This window comes from Amphibalanus amphitrite, unplaced genomic scaffold, assembly GCF_019059575.1.
Source record: "Amphibalanus amphitrite isolate SeventyFive unplaced genomic scaffold, NRLGWU_Aamphi_draft 000582F_arrow, whole genome shotgun sequence".
Lineage (NCBI taxonomy): Eukaryota > Metazoa > Arthropoda > Thecostraca > Balanomorpha > Balanidae > Amphibalanus > Amphibalanus amphitrite.
In genome coordinates, this window is record NW_024882076.1 from 197890 (window position 1) to 219192 (window position 21303).

The 21303-nt window shown below is 49.1% G+C and overlaps 3 protein-coding genes across 7 annotated transcripts; 1 reads left to right on the top strand and 2 right to left on the bottom strand.

Moving 5' to 3' along the window:
• Window positions 1–244: 244 nt before the first annotated feature.
• Window positions 245–12210, top strand: LOC122394257 (transcription elongation factor B polypeptide 3-like). Of its 5 annotated transcripts, none has more exons than XM_043391011.1 (10): window positions 245–280; window positions 1166–1270; window positions 1610–2849; window positions 3260–3372; window positions 3549–3745; window positions 4060–4154; window positions 5268–5467; window positions 5920–6069; window positions 8344–8482; window positions 9972–12210. In XM_043391011.1, exons 2-10 carry the CDS (start codon window positions 1199–1201, stop codon window positions 10025–10027), a joined length of 2262 nt encoding a protein of 753 aa, XP_043246946.1. In that variant the 5' UTR covers window positions 245–280; window positions 1166–1198; the 3' UTR covers window positions 10028–12210. The 5 variants fall into 5 exon arrangements, with proteins under 5 accessions (XP_043246946.1, XP_043246945.1, XP_043246944.1 ...); XM_043391010.1 differs by lacking the exon at window positions 245–280 and adding an exon at window positions 286–324; XM_043391009.1 differs by lacking the exon at window positions 245–280 and adding an exon at window positions 298–337.
• Window positions 12211–13320: 1110 nt separating this feature from the next.
• LOC122394266 lies at window positions 13321–13854 on the bottom strand. Its single transcript, XM_043391025.1, has one exon. It carries the CDS (start codon window positions 13852–13854, stop codon window positions 13321–13323), a length of 534 nt encoding a protein of 177 aa, XP_043246960.1.
• Window positions 13855–14062: 208 nt separating this feature from the next.
• LOC122394254 lies at window positions 14063–18071 on the bottom strand. The gene is made up of 5 exons (XM_043391005.1): window positions 18051–18071; window positions 17230–17370; window positions 16750–16906; window positions 16267–16394; window positions 14063–15871 (listed from the first exon to the last, which is right to left on the bottom strand). Exons 1-5 carry the CDS (start codon window positions 18069–18071, stop codon window positions 15719–15721), a joined length of 600 nt encoding a protein of 199 aa, XP_043246940.1. The 3' UTR covers window positions 14063–15718.
• Window positions 18072–21303: the final 3232 nt, after the last annotated feature.

Here is a 21303-nt window from a genome sequence, read left to right on the forward strand (position 1 = left end):
TTGTCGCAGCTGCGCGGCTTACGCCTCATTTGAGTTTGATAGTATTTAATTAAAATTATTTTGAAAAGTACTGTTTTCAAAACTTCATGCTAGTCTATTAAAACAAATTTATGAATTTTCATATGTATCAAAAGATAATTAAATGTCAAAAATTTGAAAATTCAAATCATAAAATATTATACGTAACGCTGCCGCTAGGTTCGTAGCCCAAGTCATGCACATATTCGGACCATGGTTTATTGTTACAGTGATTGATGAGATTTCTGTGGATGGCAAATGCGTTTGTATTTTGATTTTTTATAATTATGCCGTCGTTCTTGCCAAGTTCGAGTTATCAGTAGCGTATATGGATGCGTCCTAATTTCCTGCAGTACCAGAGATAGACGCTTCTGTGAATCATTTCAGCTGTTACGCCGGTTTTGGTCTATGAAGATTCCTGGCAATCCACGGACATATGTGACACGTATTTTGAATAAGTTGACGAACTTAGAGGCTTTGAAGCATTATTAGCATTTTTGTAAATTTTCTAGCTTATTTCTGTTTTTCCAACCTGACAACCTTTCTGTTAAATGGTCGCTATGGATGATGCCCTGTGTTTGCCTACCAGCTACCCACCAACTCGCAAAATCAGATCAGGCTTACTTAGCAGTCATCGCCGATTGTTGAATGATATTACTTTTCTACATGATATTTAAAATTTTTGTGCTTGTTATTGACTTTTCCCTTTAATTTCACCATTCTGCTTCCACTGTTGTTTCAAAAGCTTTTTTACAGTTGAACAATCTGAATCAATTTCATAAGTCATAAATCTTCAAAATATTTTGACTAGTAGGGTTTAAGTCTAGCATCTTGCTGATCGACTTAATGATCAAGTTATTTTGAATCCAGTCCAGGTAAAGCATACTTTAGATTGGATATTCCATTACCTATTTTCTTCTTATTACAAACTATTGTTTTGACCTGTGTTCTTCCTATTTTCCATGTTTTCTTACATGCAAAATGATGTCATGCACTTGACATAAATATTGAAATATGTGGGTATGCTATCTGACACCACTCACAGCCAAGACCATATTGAGTTTTAACTGCATCAAGGGGCCCATTATGAAAGGTACCTATTGTGGAATTACCTATTGACTGTTTGTGTTGTTTGTTGTATTCACAGATCACTCCCAGTTGTAGTCACAACAATACAACAATGAGCACCTCTCTTCTTGATATGGTAGTGCACTACCAGAGGAAAGTTGAGAGAAGCAATGATGAAGAAAAGGTAAGCTGGATCTCTGGACACTCTAAACTTCTGTGATGTTTTCTGTTCAGGAGGCATTATTTGCATCATTGTGTTGATGCCTGAATTTAAAGTTATTGCACAATTTTGATGTGAGAATTTGATCTGCATATTAAAACTAATGCTATGCTGTTAAATTTTTTTGCTACCTACTTATGCTTCAAGCCCAATTACATGTTGAAATGTTCTTTTAAAAGTGTTCTGTATGATTGAGATTGTTATTAGTTTTCCTTTTTATCAGAAGCCTTGGTGTATGGAGCCTCTGAAATCATTTATAAATATAGTCCGAACTTCAGATCAAGTCCTGCCGTGCCGTTTCAGATCCTGCACTGCTTCAGCAAGCTGCAGAAGCTGCCGATCACGGTGGAGGTTCTCTCCCAGACCGGCGTCGGGAAAACAGTGAACGCCTTCCGCCGCGACCCCGGGCCTGTCGGCGAGACCTCCCGCAAACTCGTCGCCAAGTGGAAAGACATCTTCGAGGAGAACGAAAAGCGCCTGAAGCGGCTCAAGGCTGAGAAAGAGGCGGCAGCACGGGCAGAGCGCGAGCGGAGCCGCGCGGGGGAGAGGGGGCACGATAAAGAGCGACACCGAAACAGGGACCGGGAGCGGAGCCGAGAGCGGAGCCGGGAACGGAGTGAGGAGCGCGGCCGGGAGCACAGCGAGGAGCGCGGCCGGGAGCACAGCGCCGAGAGGAGCGCCTCCCCGGCCGACAGCGAGGCCAGCGACAGGATGGAGGTGGATGAGGCCCGCGCTCTGGAGGAGCAGGCGAGAGCGGACGCAGAGGCGGAGGCAGCGGCAGAGGCGGCCCGACAGGCGGAGGCCGAGAGGCGGGCTAAAGACGAGGAGAAGCGCCGGAGACGGGAAGAGCGAGCCAGGCGTGAGGCGGAGAAGAATGGTGTGGTGGTAAAGGAGGAACACAAATCACACAGTAGCCGAGACAAACACTCCAGCAGTGACAAACACAGAAAGGAGAGCAAACACCGAAAACACGAGCCTCCGTTAGAGAACGGGCATTCAGAGCCGCTGTTTGCAGTGGTGAAAGAGGAGAAATCCGACCACAGGCACAACGGCAGATCAGAGGGCGAGAAAAGTCACCACAGCAGTCATCACCACCGCTCAAAACACGGCTCGTCGAGTGGACATTCGTCAGGAGACAAGCATGCGTCGCCTGACGAACAGTACACGCCTAGCGAGAAGCATCACTCGTCGTCCGAGAAGCGTTCTTCGAGTGAGAAACACTCATCCAAAGACAAATCACGTGGTGATGAGGCGTCCTCATCAAAATCACATCACAAATCTCGCTCCAACGGCGCGCTTGAAGCCAGTCACAGTTCTTCATCATCGAAAAAGTCTTCACACGCCGACAGCGAGACGGATGCTTCGCGAGAGGCGCGGCGAAGCAAGCACAAGTCGAAGCGAGACAAACACGAGAAGCGCAGCAGCAAGTCGGAGAAGAAGGAGGATAAGAAGCCGGTGAAACTCCGCGAGGTGGACTTCTTGTGTCAGCCCGGAGGAAACGACAGCGATGCAGATCAGGGAGGATCGTTCGCTGACGCGCTAGGTAAGAATGCGTGGAGGTATATTATGCGTTTTGTTAGTTTGTGAGGCAAAATAAGTGAAGAGAGTTGTAGGCTGTATCAGTGTATCATATATTTGCGAAGTAACGTCAGTTTGCATAGATCCTGTTTATCTGATTGGTAGAACAGCGTACATTGGTCATATGTAATTTCGTAATGTTGTGTGGATTACGTTGCCCATGAATGTGTAGCTTATTTTTGTCTTGCTTAAGCTCATTGAAGCAAATTACGATGAATCAAATCCACCCAATTTCTTAACTTTTTTTGCAAGACTCAGACGTTTACCTATGTAACACGTTACACGGCAAGTATGGGTACTGTTGTTTCCCCTACTGGGTCAAATACCTAAGCAGGCAATCAGCCAAACATGTTTGTAATAATTTCTTTTTAACAGGAGGCTCAGACGCAACACCAAAGAAGAAGAAAAAGAAATCCAAGTCGTCTTTGTCCTCACATGCCGCTTCATCTTCTTCTGCTGCCTCTGCAGTACCTACATATATTCCCACGGTAAGTGGACGTCGTTTCTAAATTACGTTATTGTGCGTTCGTTAATTGTTTACGCTAAATATGTTGTCACGTTTATTTGATTATTTTCAATGACGTTTCGCGTGTCTCAATGCCTAATGCGTCGTATCATGATGTCGTATGTCTCCCATAAACCATTCACCCCGTCGCTCCCTTAGCGCGTGGCCGACCTGCCGCGGCCGCCGCCACCGCCGCCGGCCATGGAGGTCCTGGACGCGCTGCCGGAAATCTCGGCCACCTACCGTCCGCTGCCGCGGCCCGCCGCCCCCGCCGCCGCCCCCGCCCGACCGGCCGCCAAACGGGCGCTGGACGAGGATGAGGCGCTCAAGGCGGTGCTGGCCGGCAAAAACAAACGGTGGGTGGGAGGGAGAGTTTGTGTCTAGGAGGAGAATGGAGCTAGATGTATTCTAATATCGTCTCAGTTTAGTGAGATTAGAAGCTCAAACCATTCTCATTGTGTTAATTAATCCGTCTCGATTCTTGTTACACATCAAATTTGTTTACTCTTTGGTGCCAATAACTATCTTATGTGAGCATGACTCGATTTGGTAGGAAGAAGATAGTTCTTCTGATCCACTGCCCTTACATCCGATTTCTCACCCTTACACTGACCTCAGGCTCCAGCCATCTGACCCTGCCTGACCTGTGACCGGCCCCTGTCTCCCACAGGACGAAGGTGTACTCGGGCGCGCGATCCACCGGCCTGTCTCGTGTGCCGACACTGTTGGATATCTGCCTGCGGTGTCTCATGGAAAACATCGACAGTAAGTACCCTATATCTCGCTAGACTTCTAACCTAGCCTCTTCAATGAATGGACAGTGGACACTTCCTTACCTTTTCTGCGAAGACACAGTTATAGCCCAGCTGATCCGTCGGTTGGTGCAGAGTCACTTCATTTCTTTACGTTCCCATTTCATAGTTGGAGATGCTGGCACACGAACTTTCAATTACCATCTTACGTTGTTTCTTTCCTTTGAACGAACAGACGGCACCGGCACCGCACTCGAACACTGTTAGGCTCACTAAACATCACCACAATCTCACATTTCTACTCTTATCACCCCAAGAATCTCATCGAACACCGCGGCGAGACGCCGGTCCGTCCGCTGCCGCCACTTCCTACAGACTGAAGTCTTTCCGCCCGCTGAAACACGTCCCCCCTCCTCCGGGCCCGGCTCCCTGTTTTCCAAGCGTGGCGTCGTACCACCTCTGGTCCGTGGGTTCCGTCAAACTACCGAACCCCTTCTGCCATTTGGAAGGGAAGGGCTCGACAAGCTGCTGTAATGGGTAATTTTATCGCGGGGTCCGCCCGGTTGAGGTAAGGTGCTAAGATTTGGCTACCGTTTGGCTGGCTGCGTTGGGTTTGACGCAGGAATGTTAATGGGAGTGACATGGGGTTAATGGGGTGATGCCCGGCTAATGGAGGTGGGCGGGGACACCTGGGGTGTCCCTGTGAATAGGGGGGGGGGGGGGCAGGCAGGGTGTGAGACCAGCGCGGCCGATGTGTCTGTTAAGGTGTGAACATTGCTGGAATTTTGGTTAGTGGTGACTTCGGGATAAGTTTGCTATACATATAGGGAAACTTTTATTCGATTTCACACTCAGCGCTGCCAACTTAGTTCGTATTACATTGAATCTAGGTAATGATTGACCTGTTCATTGTGCGATGGATTGCAACAGTGTATGATATTCAAACTGATGAACATTTACCCGTATTACATTCATTATATCCTTTGTCTTCATCCCCCGTCACGTCATCGTATTGGTGCAGAATTTGGTCGCCCTTTGGTCCAGAATCACCGAACGTAATTAATGCCCCTTGTGGCAAGCAACAGCACCGTACAATCACCCTCCCCTTCTCCTCTCTCCCCATCAGACGTGGAGCAGACTGGCGGCGTTCCGTACGAGATTCTGCGCACGGTACTGGAGAAATGCACAGCCAACCAGCTGAGCACCATCGAGTACTACAACCCCTACCTGCTGGAGGACACGGACGTGCTCTGGGAGGCGCTGGTCAAGAAGGAGTTCAAGTGCGAGAGACGAGAGGAAATGGAGACCTGGAGGGAGATGTATGCGGTAAGAGTGGGGGGGGGGGGTGCAGGAGGGGATTCGTGGGATAGAGGGAGGATGAAAGGGTAGCGATGTTAAATCCGAGACTGATATTGCCGATTTGACTTACTGAGTGGGTGTTGGTCGTTGTTTGAATATACGGAGGTGGACGATTATTAGCATGATAATGTTTTGACTTTTTCTTCTTTTACAAAGAGGCTGAGTTATGCTTTGCAAGATGTACTCGCATTTATTGATTTTGTGTTCTCATGTGGGATGGTCTTTCTGCGGTCTTTCACCCTCGAAAAAGTTCTTCGACAACAGCTCGCTGTCAGGTACACGAACCGTAACATTACAAAAAAATTAAAATAACCGCTTAACATCGGTTTATATAACAACACAGCGGCCCCAAGACCTAACCCGAATGTAAACACGACCCCAGTGCGATACTTACCCCCTGCCCGTAACCCCTTCTCCAGCGCTGTTCGGAGGAGCGTGAGCAAAAGTACAACAAGCTGCGCTCGATGATCGAGGGAAAGCGGAAGGAGTCGCTGGCCAGCAGCAGGAAGACCAAGGTGGCCTACGAGCACACGGTGGCCAAGCCGCCCAGGAACATCGCTAGGAAACAGGTTAGTCTGCCAGGCTGGACTACAGGAGTGTGAGCGAGAAGCAAATACAGGTCAAACGGGGACTGTATAACACGCTGATTTAGAGAGGAGGCGGATTGTTATTGGATTCGCTTAAAGGGACCCTCCCACCTTCAAAGAAGTTAATGATTTGGCATGGAAGTGATGTCGCTCGGTTCAGAAAGAGCGAAAACGAATATCTACCAAATTCCATCGAAAAATATTCACCGGTTTTCAAGATATTAAACTTTTACTTGTGTTTACTTTTTGGGATCTCCGCTGTTCCCAGCGACTTTATTTGAAAGTGCGGCACTTGTTGCGCGCAAAGCAGCATATACCACCGCGTGCTACCAAACGTTTCAGTAAGATTTAAAATCGTTAGATCTGCGCCGACGTCACACATTCAGAGGGGGCATTCTAATGCATTAGCCGCTCTGAATCCAAGTGCTGCAACTTTGAAATAAGGTATTTTCGATTTGAGGCATTTCTCGATCTTGTGAAAGCTCAAACCGGGAAGTGCAAGCCAGGGACACGATTTTGGCTATCTCAACTCAAAACTAATGTTAAGGTGGGATGGTCACTTTAACCCTATTCCTGGCGGGCTCCACCGGGACAAGAAACTGGCGGGGGGGCCGATTCGGCCCCTCCCTTCAGATCTCAAAAACTACACATCGCAGCGACAAACGGCGAACGGCGTTTGATAGGTCGTTTAAAGATCTACAACTTTTACAAAAAACATTTTCAGGTCAGGTCAATATTGAGGTCTCCAGAGGTCATCAACGATAAAATGTTTTGGAATTAGTTACCTATATAACTTTTAAACTAAGAAACATAGAGACATAAAACCAATACATTTTTTGTTGCTCTCGCCGAGACGATGCGAAATAAGTATGTGATGACCTTCACAGGTCAATTTAAAATTTGACCTGAGGTCAAGGTCAGGTCATTCATCAATGAGGTTGTGGGGTATGGTCATGCTGCATACCAAACGACGCGCCTTGACCAGGCGAGCAGTTTGGTACCACTTACAAGTCTTTAGCACCATCATGTCGTGATTTATTGACAGAAAAACGATTTATGACGTCACATGACCTCAGATGACCTTTGCCGGTGCCCCTGTCAATTAGCGGCACCAGGATCATCACCGATGAGATAATCTTCCATAATACTGAAAGAACTGGGTGGTTTTGACTCGTTTACACGAAGCAGGAGGCGTTTCAATATTTTCCCATAGGCTTGCAATGTAAAGGTCACGAGTCTGGCCTGACCTCAGGTCACAGATATGAAAATTCTGAGATATACAAATTGCACATACTGGTACCCTAACTAAAGCCTGAAGAGAAGAAATTGATCGGTCAAAAACTCTAGCTCTGGCGTGATTGCAAACTTTTCTGAGGTAGGGTCACCAAACCGCCTCTGGTGACCTGACCTGAGGTCAGATCAACTCAAAATTTTCAGAAATGTTGCGTAAAAGCCTTTTAGAAAAAGTCAGAAAATTTGAGCTTCCTAGCTCAAAGCGTTTGGGAGATATAACCAAAAAACCTCAGGCGGGGGGCTCCTGAGGCCCCCCCCCCCCGCCAGGAATAGGGTTAAACAATTTGCCGATTAACAGTGTCAGTAAGTTAATCAAACTGATGGATGAGGCTTCTCATGACAGTTATTTTCGCCAACTAAGGAATGCGTTACAAAAAGGCTGTCAGAGAGCCAACTAAGCGCAGGTTGGCAGGTGCTGTTTAGAGAAACAGCCCCGGTCTGAACTGAAAACTGCGCGGCCGATTCTGACGGTCTGACGGCTGGCCGTCGGGCGGGAAGGCAGCGTAAACAGACACTATTTACTTGGTGTTCGGTCGGCGGGGGGGAGGGAGGGGGGGGGGGGGGGGGGAATCGGGTGTGTTTGGGCTGAGGTGTGGGTCGGACGGGTGGGTTGAGACGGGCTAGGCTGGTCGGGGTGTGGTGAGGTTGATATGAGTGAATGTCGGTGGTGGGGTGTGTTCAGACCCAAAGTCCCAAGGGCGACAGAGTGTCGTAATTTTTCGTTTGTGAATATGAAGGAAGCACTGAAGAGGATGACTTAACATGTTTTTACTTTTGTGTTAGGTTAGGACGATGTGTATCACGTGCCGAGGTTTTACCATTAGTAGTACCATTAGTCTTGGTACAAAACTCTGTGGCATCCACAGTTCATACTACATACGATAAAGAAGTGATGACACACCTGCTCAAGCAAAACCAACCCCCTCCCCACTCTACCTAACCCTGCCTCCCCTCTCTCCCCAGGCCAAGCACGGCACCGCAGTGGCAGCCTCGATGCCGGCCCCGACCGTGCTGGCGGGGGGTGGCAGCCGTCCGCCGCGGCCGGCGCCCGGTACCGACCCCACCAGTCGACCGGCGGCTCCCAACCGGGCCGCCGCGCCGCGTGAGTATACTACAAGAAAGGGGGATAGGGTCTCCATTGTGCAATTAGTAAGACGGGTAGGTGGCTAGGGAGGGGATGTTGAGGCACTCAGTTGGAGTGGCAGTGGTGTAGGTCATATGCGACATTTTCTCTCAGTTGTGTGATAAGCGCCGATGTGCGATGTTTAACCCGCGCCCGGCTGGGGGTCCTGGATTTCCACGCCCTGCTGGGGGGGGGGGGGTGTTTGAACACCCCCCCTTCTAACTCGGCTCCTGGGCCACGTAGCGATACGCGGAAGGCGGCGTTCGAAAGAGCGTCAAAAATAATGAGGAAATCACTTCGGTCAATTTTTTGGTCAGGTCAAAGGTCAGGTCACCAGAGGTCATTGAAGGCAAATTTTCGCCGATTTCCAGGTCGAATGTCGAAAATTTCCAAGAAGCCAACGCATAACTCGGGAACCAATAGAGCTACAGCGCCGCGGAAAAGCGCATTCGATAGCCCTATTAACGCCCTTTCTGAGTAATTTTCTCAGATTTGACCTAACGTCAACGGTTTTGCCTGCAGGGGGCAAAAACTGCAAAAATAGCCGATTTTTTCGGAAACAGTTTTTCTGCAATAACTTTTGACCCAAGCATTGTACGAGCTTACTTTTACCGGCATCGTGTTCCTCTCGTCAAGACGCATCGAACGAACTATAATTTGACCTTGAAAGGTCAACTTAAAAATTTGACCTCAGGTCAAGGTCATGACCTGACCGGAAAGGGTCATGTTGCATATCAGTCGATCCGTATCGTCGAGCTTAACACATCTAAGGCGTTTTCATCGCTCTAGCATGCCTCTATCAAAAGTTATTTGCGAAAAACTGTTAGATACCATTCGTGACCTAAGATGACCTCAGGGCATAAACAGGGGTCACAGACACCATTTTCATGTTCAGTGTGTCTAAACCACTTGTAATTCAGTGTTTGGGAGTGTTTATAATGTCTTTCGTCCAAAACAGGCGCATTTCAATTTTCTCCCATTGACTTATAATGGTGAGGTCGCAAAATTGACCTGACCTTAGGTCATCGATATCAAAATTCTGAGATATACATTTTGTACATGCTAAAGCTCTTAGCAATCGCTGAAAGTTTCAAAGCGATCGGTCACTCGGTGTAGCTATGACAGACATTGAAACTTTTTATGAGGTGAGGTCACTTCGAGTGACCTGGTGACCTGACCTTGAATGACCTTGGTCTGAAATTTTCACAACATGTGTAGAATTGATGTATGATAAGGTGTATTCGCGAAAAACCACAGGGGGGGTGTTCAAACACCCCCCCCCCCCCAGCAGGGCGCGGGTTAACACATATCAGGCTGTCTTATAACCCAAACATTCTCATTGTCCTGTCATCTTCATGTCTTGCGATGAACGGTGATGACCTTTGCGCTGCAGTATTTCTACATCATTTGCCAATATGAATCTGTATTATTGTCGCACGTAATCTAATCGCACTTATTTTCGTTTCAGCCAAGAAGAAGGCGCCGCTGATGGCCAAAGTCCTCCGCGCCATGGGCCGCAGGTGAGACGCCTCCTCTCATTGGTCGCCCGTTTGAAACACGCCCTCCTATTGGCCGTGACACCCCGGCCGCGGCTGTGATTGGCTGGACGACGTAGCGCCCCCGCCTCCCATTGGCCGGCCGTCGGGGAGCGCGCTGTCATTGGTGAGTCGCCGCCTGCCGTGTGTGACGTCACCTCCGTGTGGTGTGACGTCACCGCTCGTGCTCTGCTCGGCGCAGCGCTTTCGTCCAGAAGATTCCGGCGGGCTGACGGAGCCTGCTGTCTGCAATATATCAGTTAAAGCGTGTTCTGCACTGGGGAGCCTTCGCTCGGGCGGTGTATGAATCGTTTCGCGGCTGTCTGCAATCTTCTGCGATTGGTTGTCTGTGATGATGGGTGTTCCAGGGTGTTTTCGAGAATACTGGCACTGTTCTGCCCGTGAAGGGAATGTTGTGGTTCCCTCTCGCGCGGTGGCAGCACTGGTCGCGTGAGAAAAGCGGGAATACCTGGGTAGATGCGGTCGCAAGTGTGTTGCGGTGGGTTTAGGTCTGTTCCCTGGGTCTCCTAGACTGTCCCGGACTCCGAATAAGCGGTCTGGGCTGGTATGGTTTGAGCTCCTATATTTGATCTGTCTGCGTGTTTGTTCCATTAATATGGTATCTTGTTGGGTCAGATACGGTCTGCTAACTCTGTTCAAGTCTAATCATACTTATTTGGTGCTGGGGCTCCGCAAATTCAAGTTCGTTGTCTTGTTCTCTCGCTATCGCTCCCGATCCCTATCTTGTTGGACGTGGCTTGTGCTGATTTGTTTTGTTGTGATTGGATCATTTTTATGTTTTTATTAATGTTTTATGCTTTGATTTTGGTTGGATTCCGATTTGGTTATGGTTTGTTCTTGCCTTGATATTTGCTAGTTCTTGATTAACTTCTGCTTTGATCCAGGTTGGATCCCGCTCCGGTATTAGTTTAATCGTGGTTTGATCATGATATCATCCTTTGTTAATCCTGGCTAGATCCCCGTTTCACATCTCTCGATTCTAATCGACTCTGCCGGGAAGACCTGGTGTAACACAACTCTCACGTCCAGTTGGGATCAGAACTTTCGATCACCTTTTTCTAACGATATCTGCCTGTTACTTACTGGCAGGGAAGTGGTTCCTTTCCCTCGCGACAATGCTAGGCTAGCCACCGCCTAATTGTCGCTCACTTACCAACCGAGCCTGGTCGAAGAATGTTAGTCCGTTTTAGGACTCGTATAGGAACCGGGGAGCGTTCGTCCGAGATTGGTTCGTTCTAATTAGTCCGTTCTAATTAGTTTGTTCTGATTGGTTCGTTCTAATTGATCCCCGTCAATCGACTTTCGTTCCCCGTCAAGCTGTATGGTCTGACCCGAACATTTCAGTATGTTCGGGTGCGTTGTTTGCCTATATTATGTCAGTGTGTTTCAGAGTGTTGTGCAATGCGATTTCCCAACTATACTGGCTGGCTAGGGCAGTAACTCCAACACAGCCGAGGAGTGAATGCTGCCCAACCAGGCTATCCCCATGAAATAAACTTAATATCGCTAGAATATCGCGGTAATTACGTCGCCAAAGCTGCGCGGAGATGAACTATCGAGAAATATGTACACCTATATCGTCACACTGCATTCATGTCGCACGATTCCCAATGAAATGTTGTGTGCATGTGTTTGTTTGCTTTGTTGGTGTGGGACTACTTATTTTGAGCTCATGATGTGCCGGGTGACTTGCTGCGTGTTGGCATAATGGCCCGTTCATGGGGTTATAACAGCATTGTCTGCGTTATCGGCGCAGAGGGTAATGTATTTTATCGGGCAGAGCTGCGATTGGCGGATATGAGCACCAAACTGGCGCTGATTGGTCGCTCGGGTCATCGCTGTCGCCTGATTGGCTGACAGTTTCCGCGGCGCTCTCTGATTGGCTGTTGGCGCGGCCCATCGGTCGGTGATTGGTCGCCACGCGTGAGAAGCCTTTGTGATTGGATGTTTGCTGTTGCGGTGTTGTTGGACTATGATCTGGCGAAGTGTAGTGAGATGTGGTGACCTGGGGTCGCTAGGTCGCTGGGTGGGTCGCCAGCTGTTTCCATCCGGGGTGACCTCCAAGGGTCGCGCGCCAGGGCTGTGTGGAGGCCACGACGCACCCCCGATGATGCTATTTTGTGAAATGGTTGTAATACAAAAGCAACCATCTTTGACCGACTTTCAGAACGTTTCTTATCTAGGCCGCCAATGTGTAGTGGAATGGCATGAATTTTCACACAAAATTAGATCATGAGATAACGCTTCTCCTGCGAGATCGACCGTGAAGCTAATCGACAGCAGTTATTGTCTGCCGATCTTATATTCCACTTTCACTTTCGACAATTTTTACGATCTACTAAAAGAACATATCGCCAAGTTCGGTGCTTGTGTCTTTAGGCCATCGACTGACACCATCTTGCTGCTTCTCTGCTTCTTGAGTAATGTCCCAATCGCGCATACCATCGCCACCATCCCTCTCTGTCAGACCCGGGCCATGGCAGCGGCGATCTCTCGCCGCTGCCATTCGCCGCTGTCCCGTTCTACTAGCCTCGGGCGGTCTGCTGTCAGTTGTAACGCGTTAATCGGGTCAGAAGCGACTCGATAATCGGGCAAATGGTAGGCGATGACTGACAACGGACCCGTCAGTTTAGCTTGGGGGGGGAGCACAATGAGGTCACGGGGAGAGGGAAGGGTTGAGGGGTTGCTGGAAGCCCGTGACCTGTGTGGGAGAATCAAATACGGTGAAGATGTTTGGTCGAAGAAGAAACAATGCCTCGAATGCAAGGCAATGCATGCGAAAAATGGAAGTGGAGAAAACATCGGGCTTGATGTGACGTTTGTTTCACTTTGACTTTTTGTTATCCTGATTTCAGAAGGAAATTATTATTTGCTCCCTTTTGTATCTGTGAAGCATTTCACTCCAACCGCCATGCCATTAAGCTTCTACAACAAAAAAGTTATTGTAAAGTTCGTATTGATCACGTCAATGATTGAGGGAATGCAGGCATTCGCACCAATATCGGATAACATTTATTGTCATCACCGATGGACTAGGGTTTCGACATCTTCACATCAACAACACTGTACAATAATCACGTCACTTCTGAATCTAAAAAATCAACTCGCTTCAACAATGTTCGATTGCTCGCCTTGTTTCAACTTTGTAAACGGAACGAACACCAGCAAGAACAGAAGCGAATCAGAACAATTCAAATTCCGTTTCTAAACACTCCTTGTAGCAGTTTTCCAGCCGTCAATCTCCCCGATCTTACCCGCTTCTTACGCACGCAGCTTGGCAACATAGGCAATCATGGTCTCGTAGGTGGCCTCACAAGTGTGGAAGAGCTCCTCGCAGGCATCCACGCCGAACTTGTGGCCCATGAAGGCAGCGTAGTCGTACGCACCACGCGCAGACTTCATCTTGTCAATGCTGGGAGCCTCGGGCGCGCGCCCGAAGATGGTCAGGATGAACTTGTCGTCGTCGGAGAGAGACTCATCATCCTTGGCCTCCAGCATGCACACCAGCTTCATCGCGCAGCCGTAGGCGTCCGACGAGGCCACCAGGTTGAAGATGGCGTCCTCCTTCAGCGCGTTCTCCACCGACCGCTTACCGCGGCGGGAGAGAGCGATCGCTCCGACGATACCGGCGCCGAGCACCAGCCCGCCGATACCGGCGAGGGCGGCGGCGCCGGCGGCGGTTCCGACACCGACGGTAGAGGCCGTGCCGGCGGCGGCGGTCTCGATGATGAAGGTGGCGTCGGAGAGGGTCGTCAGACCGACGGTGAGCAGAGCCAGCGTCACAGAGAGCCTCATCTTGCCGAGGATGGCGTAGAACTGATGTCGAACTAACGTCGAACGACGGAAGGTGGTGTTGAGACGAGGACCAACCTGTCGTATCTGTCGGCTGGCCTGCGTCGCTCGCTTTTTATGGGCGCCTGTCTCGGCGCGAGCCAGGGAACACCCGAGGGTTCTCAGCTGCGCCTCTCACTCTCCTAACACAGTCGGGTCGGGTCGACCGAGAAATCGACCCATCAAGGTCACTGCGGGGTACGAGACTCGAACGGGAGATGTGTGTCGTGAGAGCTCTGTTTCGTCACAGAATCGATGGCACTCGGAGCGTCCATGTGTTTCGTTGGTAACACTCGGAGAATTTGGCCCGGTGACAGGGAGAAGTATCTCAGAGGCGTGGGTAACCGATAGGCCCTCTGATCAGAGGCTAGTGTCACCAACAGAAAGATATATAGCCGCCTGCCGGAATTTTTGGCCTAAAGATCGCTTCACATACAGAGCGTAGACGCGATGGGCACGTAAGCGGATAGGGTTTTATACGCTCCGTATGTGAAGTGAAGTGGTCTTTAGTCAAAAAATTCCGGTAGGCGGCTATTTTTCTGTTGGTTAGATTGGCCTCTGGATTGTTTTGGATCTATGGCTGTCGCCGAACTTAGCAGTTTGTGACTTTGATCGTTTACGTTTTCTGGAGGTTTTGTGGAAACGATGTCGGGTTACTGTGTTGGTGAAGGGCCGACTGCAAAATAGATATATGTATATTATATACCCGTCAAGTACGTCCTATAACTTTTAATGACTAGCTGGGTCATTGATCCGATTTCGGAACAAATGTCTCATAAATATCACGAAAATAAGTACCAAAAAGGCAAGCGATTATATGATTTTCAGTTGCCGAATGTAGCACGCTTCTTGGTGCGCCAATAACCAGTCTCTCAAATATAACTCGTAAGTGACCAGAATAATGTTTTAACAGGGCATGTTGTATGTATAAACACAGGTAATGACTTTTCATTCACAAACATACCTACATACATGCATACATACAACGCTCAGAGACCTGTCAAACGGTTACGATCTGTGAGCCATTCGTTCTTATTCCTTGATCGGTAACAAAACTGAAGAACGATGAACACATCGAGGCATACATTTTACGGAAATTCTTCGAAATCGTCAGGAACATCAGCTCCATCACCGGCCGAAACTTCGAACGGATTTAATCACGCACGTCAAATATTGCACCATGATTAACCAATCTACTTCAGGGCATGCCAAGTCGAACATTTCATACAAAGTTCGTCTCAAAATGCAATAAAACATGCTCACTTATCCACAACAAGTAAAGGTTTGCACGTTATTATAGGCATAAAGGACACTTGCGTGGTCCAAGCGTTAGTGTCTAATGTCTACACTTAAACGGTTAAACCACTTCATTGAAAACATTGTGCAAAGAGCAATGAGACAAATCCAGGCGTGGAAATGAGTCTCAGTCATTAACGTTCGGTGGATGGATGCATTCACTCTGATTCACTAAGTTCGAGTGTCACGTTCAAAGACATTCGTTTCCACCAAACACCGGACGATCGTTCAGTATTTCATCGGTGGTTCGCAAACGCTGCACTCACTTTCACAAAAGAAGGTACATTTTGGTCTTAGCCTCCTGGGGCCCTGTCCTTTGTTCATATCGCTGTCCATTTTCAATTTTTCGGCGCTGGCATTGCCGTCCACAATCGTGAACTTTACGGCGAAGATAGCGCTCCAGTTGCCATGCGGCATGTTTCTCTTCTGTCCACTGGATTTTGTGACCTGAGGTAATTTCGGCCGACCTCAGATGACCTTCACTCTGACCTTACGTGCCACCACTCGTGACCTCACGACTCACGACCACAGGCTATCTGCGTCGCACTGATTTCCTCCCTCGTGAGTGCATGGACGCGACGTCAGCGTTGTGGAAGTTTTTGAAGTTCTTGTTCTCCTCCCGGCCCCAAATTCTTCCGCAGCAGTTCCACATTTTCTTCAGGGCGGATTTCTTTATCTCGCGCACCTGAAAAGATTGAAATGAAGACAAACGTTTGAAACAAATCATGGATATTTTCCGCATATTTTTTTGCAAACAAATCTGCATTCCTGTTCCTAAGAATCATACGTTCTTTAGCAAAAAAAGACGACGTTGGGAAGTTTGTATCACAACAAAACAACGTTTGAATGACCAAGTGAAAGCTTAGACTAGGAACGGCTCAGCTAATGCACGTTTTGCTTTTTGGATGACGCTATTTTTAGACATTTGAATAGGACTGTCCTTCTACACATTTCGATTTTTCGATGGTGACAATTTTAGACATTTGAACTATTTTCCCACCCAGAATCGATTGAGTAGTTCGTTGGGCCATTTCCCAAATTACCGACGCTCTCGTCACCTCAGAAGAGCACTGAACTGACCTTGAGCACGACCTCCTCCTTCATGAGGTAGTAGCACATGGCCAGCAGTCCCATGCCGACCAGAAGGTACATGAAGTTGATGACCAGCTTCAGCTGGTTGCCCTCCGCCGCCTTACTGTTGTTGGCGCCTGGAAGAGCGGGGATAGGTAGTGAGAGGGATGGCAGCAGAAAAGGGCAGTGCACAATGGGAGGCGTGGCCGGGAGATGACGGGGTAGCGTCAGTATATCTTTTTTTTTGGGGGGGGGGGGGTTCGGTATGAACATGCTTGCCGATAAATGCAATGGAAAATCTGATTGATGGTAGATTCACCAGCAAACCGTTTACTTTCATGTTGTTGTGAACCATTTTACTGCATATTTTCCGAAGAGCCAGGCGCGCCTGGCATTCGAACGTCTCTACCTCACATCCATGTATTGTCGATCGATCAATAGCTTTTACTTTGCTCGCGCCACGTGTCTCCGTGAAAACTTCCCCAAACCTACCTGGAAAGAAGTCTCCGAAGCCGATTTTGAGGATGGATGTGAAGGAGAAGTAACAGGAGTCCAGGTAGCCCCAGTTCTCCCACTCGGCGAACATTATGGTGCCGCCGATCAGGTAACCAATCAGCACGTAGATGCAGGCTGTCGTCGGCACGATCACCTGCGAACGAACAGGGCTAGGTCACGGTTTGATGTTCAGGGAATAATTTTGCCAAGAGAGAATGATGCTGCACTTTAGCCATTCATGGTAAATGCTACCTACCCATTTATTACCGGTGCTTTTGTACGATGCATGCATTGCAGGGCGAACAATGTTAATGAAACGCAAGCGAAGCAGCAGTCTAACTATAGTGTTCACCGTTGTGTAGTCACACGGTCGTCATACTACTCGTTCTCCTTGCGACTAATAAGACCACTTCGTCAGTTAGATAACAATCAAATTTACTAATTATTAATGATATTTTCCAAGCAGTCGACGCCCACCTGAATTTGCTGCTCCTGAAAGGCCTCGGCGCCCAGCGCCTCTACGTCGATTTCCATCTTGGCAAGTCTCGCCCGCCGCTCCCGCTCCTCAGTACAACGGTATATCACCGTGTAAATCCACTTGAATGTCTTGGCGAAAACCTGCCAAAGTTGGGCGAATGAGTAAACACGTTACGCTCCTCCGTACAGCGGTATGCACCGTGTGTATTCATTTGAACATCTTGGCGAAAACCTGCCAAAGATAGAGGAATGAGTAAACACAACGCTCCTCAGTACAACGGTGTATCACTTGAACGTCTTGGCGAAAACCTGCCAAAGTTGGGCGAACATGTAAGGAAAATGTGGCTTTGTGAGGAAGGTGGGTTGTGGTATGGGTCAAACCAGCTAACGCAACGGGTAAAGAAGGAAGCATTTGTTTATTTGATAGCGAAAAATAAACAAAACAAGAGAGAGAGAGAGAGAGAGAGAGAGAGAGAGAGAGAGAGAGAGAGAGAGAGAGAGAGAGAGAGAGAGAGAGAGAGAGAGAGAGAGAGAGAGAGAGAGAGAGAGAGAGAGAGAAAGAGAGAGAGAGAGAGAGAGAGAGAAAGAGAGAGAGAGAGAGAGAGAGAGAGAGAGAGAGAGAGAGAGAGAGAGAGAGAGAGAGAGAGAGAGAGAGAGAGAGAGAGAGAGAGAGAGAGAGAGAGAGAGAGAGAGAGAGAGAGAGAGAGAGAGAGAGAGAGAGAGAGAGAGAGAGAGAGAGAGAGAGAGAGAGCAAAAAGAAAACAGACAGACAGACAGAGGCAGAGATCTGCGCTGCACGAACATCACATTTCGATTCCTACAATCCCATCACAGTACCACATCGTTTATTTGGCCTGATCGCTAATGAGTTGTTTGAGGTCAATTTATTGGTCGGTGTGTTTGGAGAAGGCCTAAACTCGATCGTAACCTCAGTCGGTCCGCCACCTCGGGAAATAAACGACACGCCAAATTCCAGACGTCGGCGAGTTACGCCAAAACTTCCTATATTGAAATGATGTACCTACATACATCGAATCGACAGTTCCTGAGCCCAAATGTCCTCGTCTCTGTATCCGTCTAAATGACCTGAATGTTGCAAACAAGGCCGTCTCAGAGGCGCAGCGCCTTCAAAGTCACGTGTTTGACTTCAAAGGGCGGCTGCTCTGTGATGTTTACACGTGCGTAGTTTTCGGAGCGCTGTGTCCCCCACTGATGGGACGCTATGGCGTTTGGTCGCGTTTGGCAGACTGTTCTGGCAGGTGTGCCAGATGGCTTTTTGTGAGCCCTTTTGAAGAGACAATGCCTCACTGCTGATGCGTAGGGATTGTTGAAGAAAACGATGTGCCGCCAGACGGCGCGGGTTATGGTCCGCGGCCGATATAGATGTCGCGGCAAACGCGTGCCTTTGCCCCATCTGTATTTCGTGGTTATTTTTTGCCTTGTTTAATGTTCTAAAATCAATTGGTGTTTTTTTATTGATTTATTGCTTTAAGGGTAGTGTTTTCTGAGGTGGAATTTGTGATTTGCTTGTTTTGTGATTGACCGTTTTTTCCATCTCTTGCTTCTCTTTTTTTGCTGTCGTGGCATTGTTGTTGCGTGTGATGGGCGGTTAGCTGCGCGCCCGATGTTCGCTTTTTGCTCAGTGGCGAATAGAGTTGATGTTGAGTTCAGAAGTTTGGTTTCCTGAACATTTGGTGCCGAAACCCGGGACGTAGAACCAGTGATCTTTGATCGAGTACTTCTGGATGTTTGGTGCCCAGAAGCAAGATAGTACTGCGCTGGTTTCGTCTATTTATACCACGCCGGTCGGTTTGGTGACGACATGGACGTGGAGAGATTGAAGAGAGCGCGCGCCGCGGCTAGGGGCTGGGCCACGCGATCGTGCAGGGCCCTCCAGCTGGCGTGTAGCGCTCCAGAGCCGGATTGCTATGAAATCCAAGAGCTGAAAGCCGAGGTCGAGCAGAGGTTGAGTGCGCTAGATTCGTCTCAAGCTGCGCTGGAAATTGAGTTTGATGAGTCGGAGCTGCCAGAAGTTGTGGAAGAGGCTGCTGACTTTCGCAGCGGTATCAGCAAGGTGCTACGCACTGCTGGTAAGCTTCTCCTTCGTGATATTGATCCGAACCTGCCTGCTCACTCTGGTGGGGCCTCCAATGCTGGAACCTCTGGTCTGCCGAGACTCCCGAAGTTAGACCTACCCAGTTTTGATGGGGACGTCCTGAAGTGGTTGAACTTCTGGGAGTGTTTTCAAGCAGCAGTTGGTGATAAGGAGGAGTTAGCGGACATTACTAAACTGGCCTATCTTCGGTCCCTTCTGCGGGGTGAGGCTGCTCAGTGCATTGCTGGGCTCCCGCTGACTGGTGCCAACTTTGCTACTGCCAGCAAGCTGCTACAGGACAGGTATGGCAGGACGGATTTGATCATCTTTAAACATGTGCAAGGTCTGCTGAACATGGACAGAGCAACTGAGGATGTGAGCAGTCTCCAAAAGTTGCAAGATGAGCTTCAAGTGCATGTGCGGAGCCTTGAGTCACTTGGAGTGAAAGGAGACAACTATGGGGTTATCTTAACTCCACTGTTGCTGAGCCGGCTTCCCAAGGACATTTGCCTGGCTTGGGCGCGTGACAGTGTTGGCAAGGAAGGTGATCTGGTGTTCCTGCTGGAGGTGCTTAAGGCTGAGGTGAACTCCAGGGTGAAGTCTGGGGTTTACAGCGGCCTGTCTGCAGCTGGTGAGAAACCGACTACAGCTTCAGGAGTGAAGACCCGGCCAGTGGACCGGGACAGCGGTCGGAGGAAGAGGCTTCAGCAGCCTCGGTCTGGGGCAGCTCTGCAGGCTGCTTCCCCTGGTGCTGGTGCTGGGTGTGAGTTCTGCTCAGGGCCACACAGAGCTACTGAGTGTCCTGACTTCCTCAGCTTAAGTGTAAGCGAGCGACAAGACAAGGTGAGAGGAGCTAACTTGTGTTTTGTCTGCCTAAAGGGGGGACATCGAGCCAGACACTGTCTAGAGAAGTGTGCTCACTGCAAGGGTAGACACAATGTGCTCTGTTGCTACAAACATGTCTTTGACTTTACTCACAAGGGTGTGAAAGCTTCTGATGCTGTTTCAAGTGATAGTGCTCATGTGGGTTCAGGCAGTAGGCCTGCTGCCACTGCTTCATTGTCATGTGTACCCCCAGTTCAATGTAGCGTACTGCCTACTGCTCGTGTGTATGTGAAGGGTAGTAAGGGGGTAGTTGAAGCTACTTTGATGTTTGACACTGGGAGTGATCGCAGCTATGTCAGCCAGTCACTGGTGAAAAGAGTTGGTGCAACTTGGATAAGAGCAGAAAGGAACACTTACTGTGCCTTTGGTGGGGGCAAGTCTGCTATCGCTGAGCGTCAGTTGTATGAAATGGAGGTGTCAGGAGCCAATATGGCCAGGCCGGGTGCAGTCTGTTTGAGGGCCATGGAGGTTCCTGTGATTTGTTCCCCTTTGCAACGTCCGCAGGTGCCACAGGAGGTGGTTCGCTCCTTGGGTGGTTTGGAGCTGGCGGACGGGAGATTCAGTTCTGATCGACACCTGTCTGTGGACCTGCTGGTTGGGCTGGACCAGTACTGGCAGCTGCTGAAGGACGGCCTGCTCCGTACTTCTGCAGGTTTGGTCGCCCAAGAGACGGTATTTGGTTGGACAGTCTCTGGCTCTGTAGCTAGCAGGCCAACCTTGTCCACCTGTCAGCTCCTCTTGCTTAACGATGTCTCAGATGATGCCTTCCGCAACCTGTGGGATTTGGAAGCCATAGGTGTTTCACATGATGATGATGAGTCAGATCCTGTTCTTGCTCATTTCAATGCTACAGTCTGTAAGAGAGATGGGCGTTACGAAGTCAACCTTCCTTGGAAGGAGGGGAGTGCTCCTCTGGGTGACAACCGTGACATGGCGGCTGGTCGTTTGGCAGGATTGAGACGAAAGCTGGCTAAGGACCCTGTACTTGCAGAGCGCTATGATGCTGCTTTACAGGAGATGGAGGATGCCGGGGTTATTGAGGAGGTTCCTGGCTGTGAGCTGCAGACCTCGTACCCGGTGTTCTACCTGCCGCA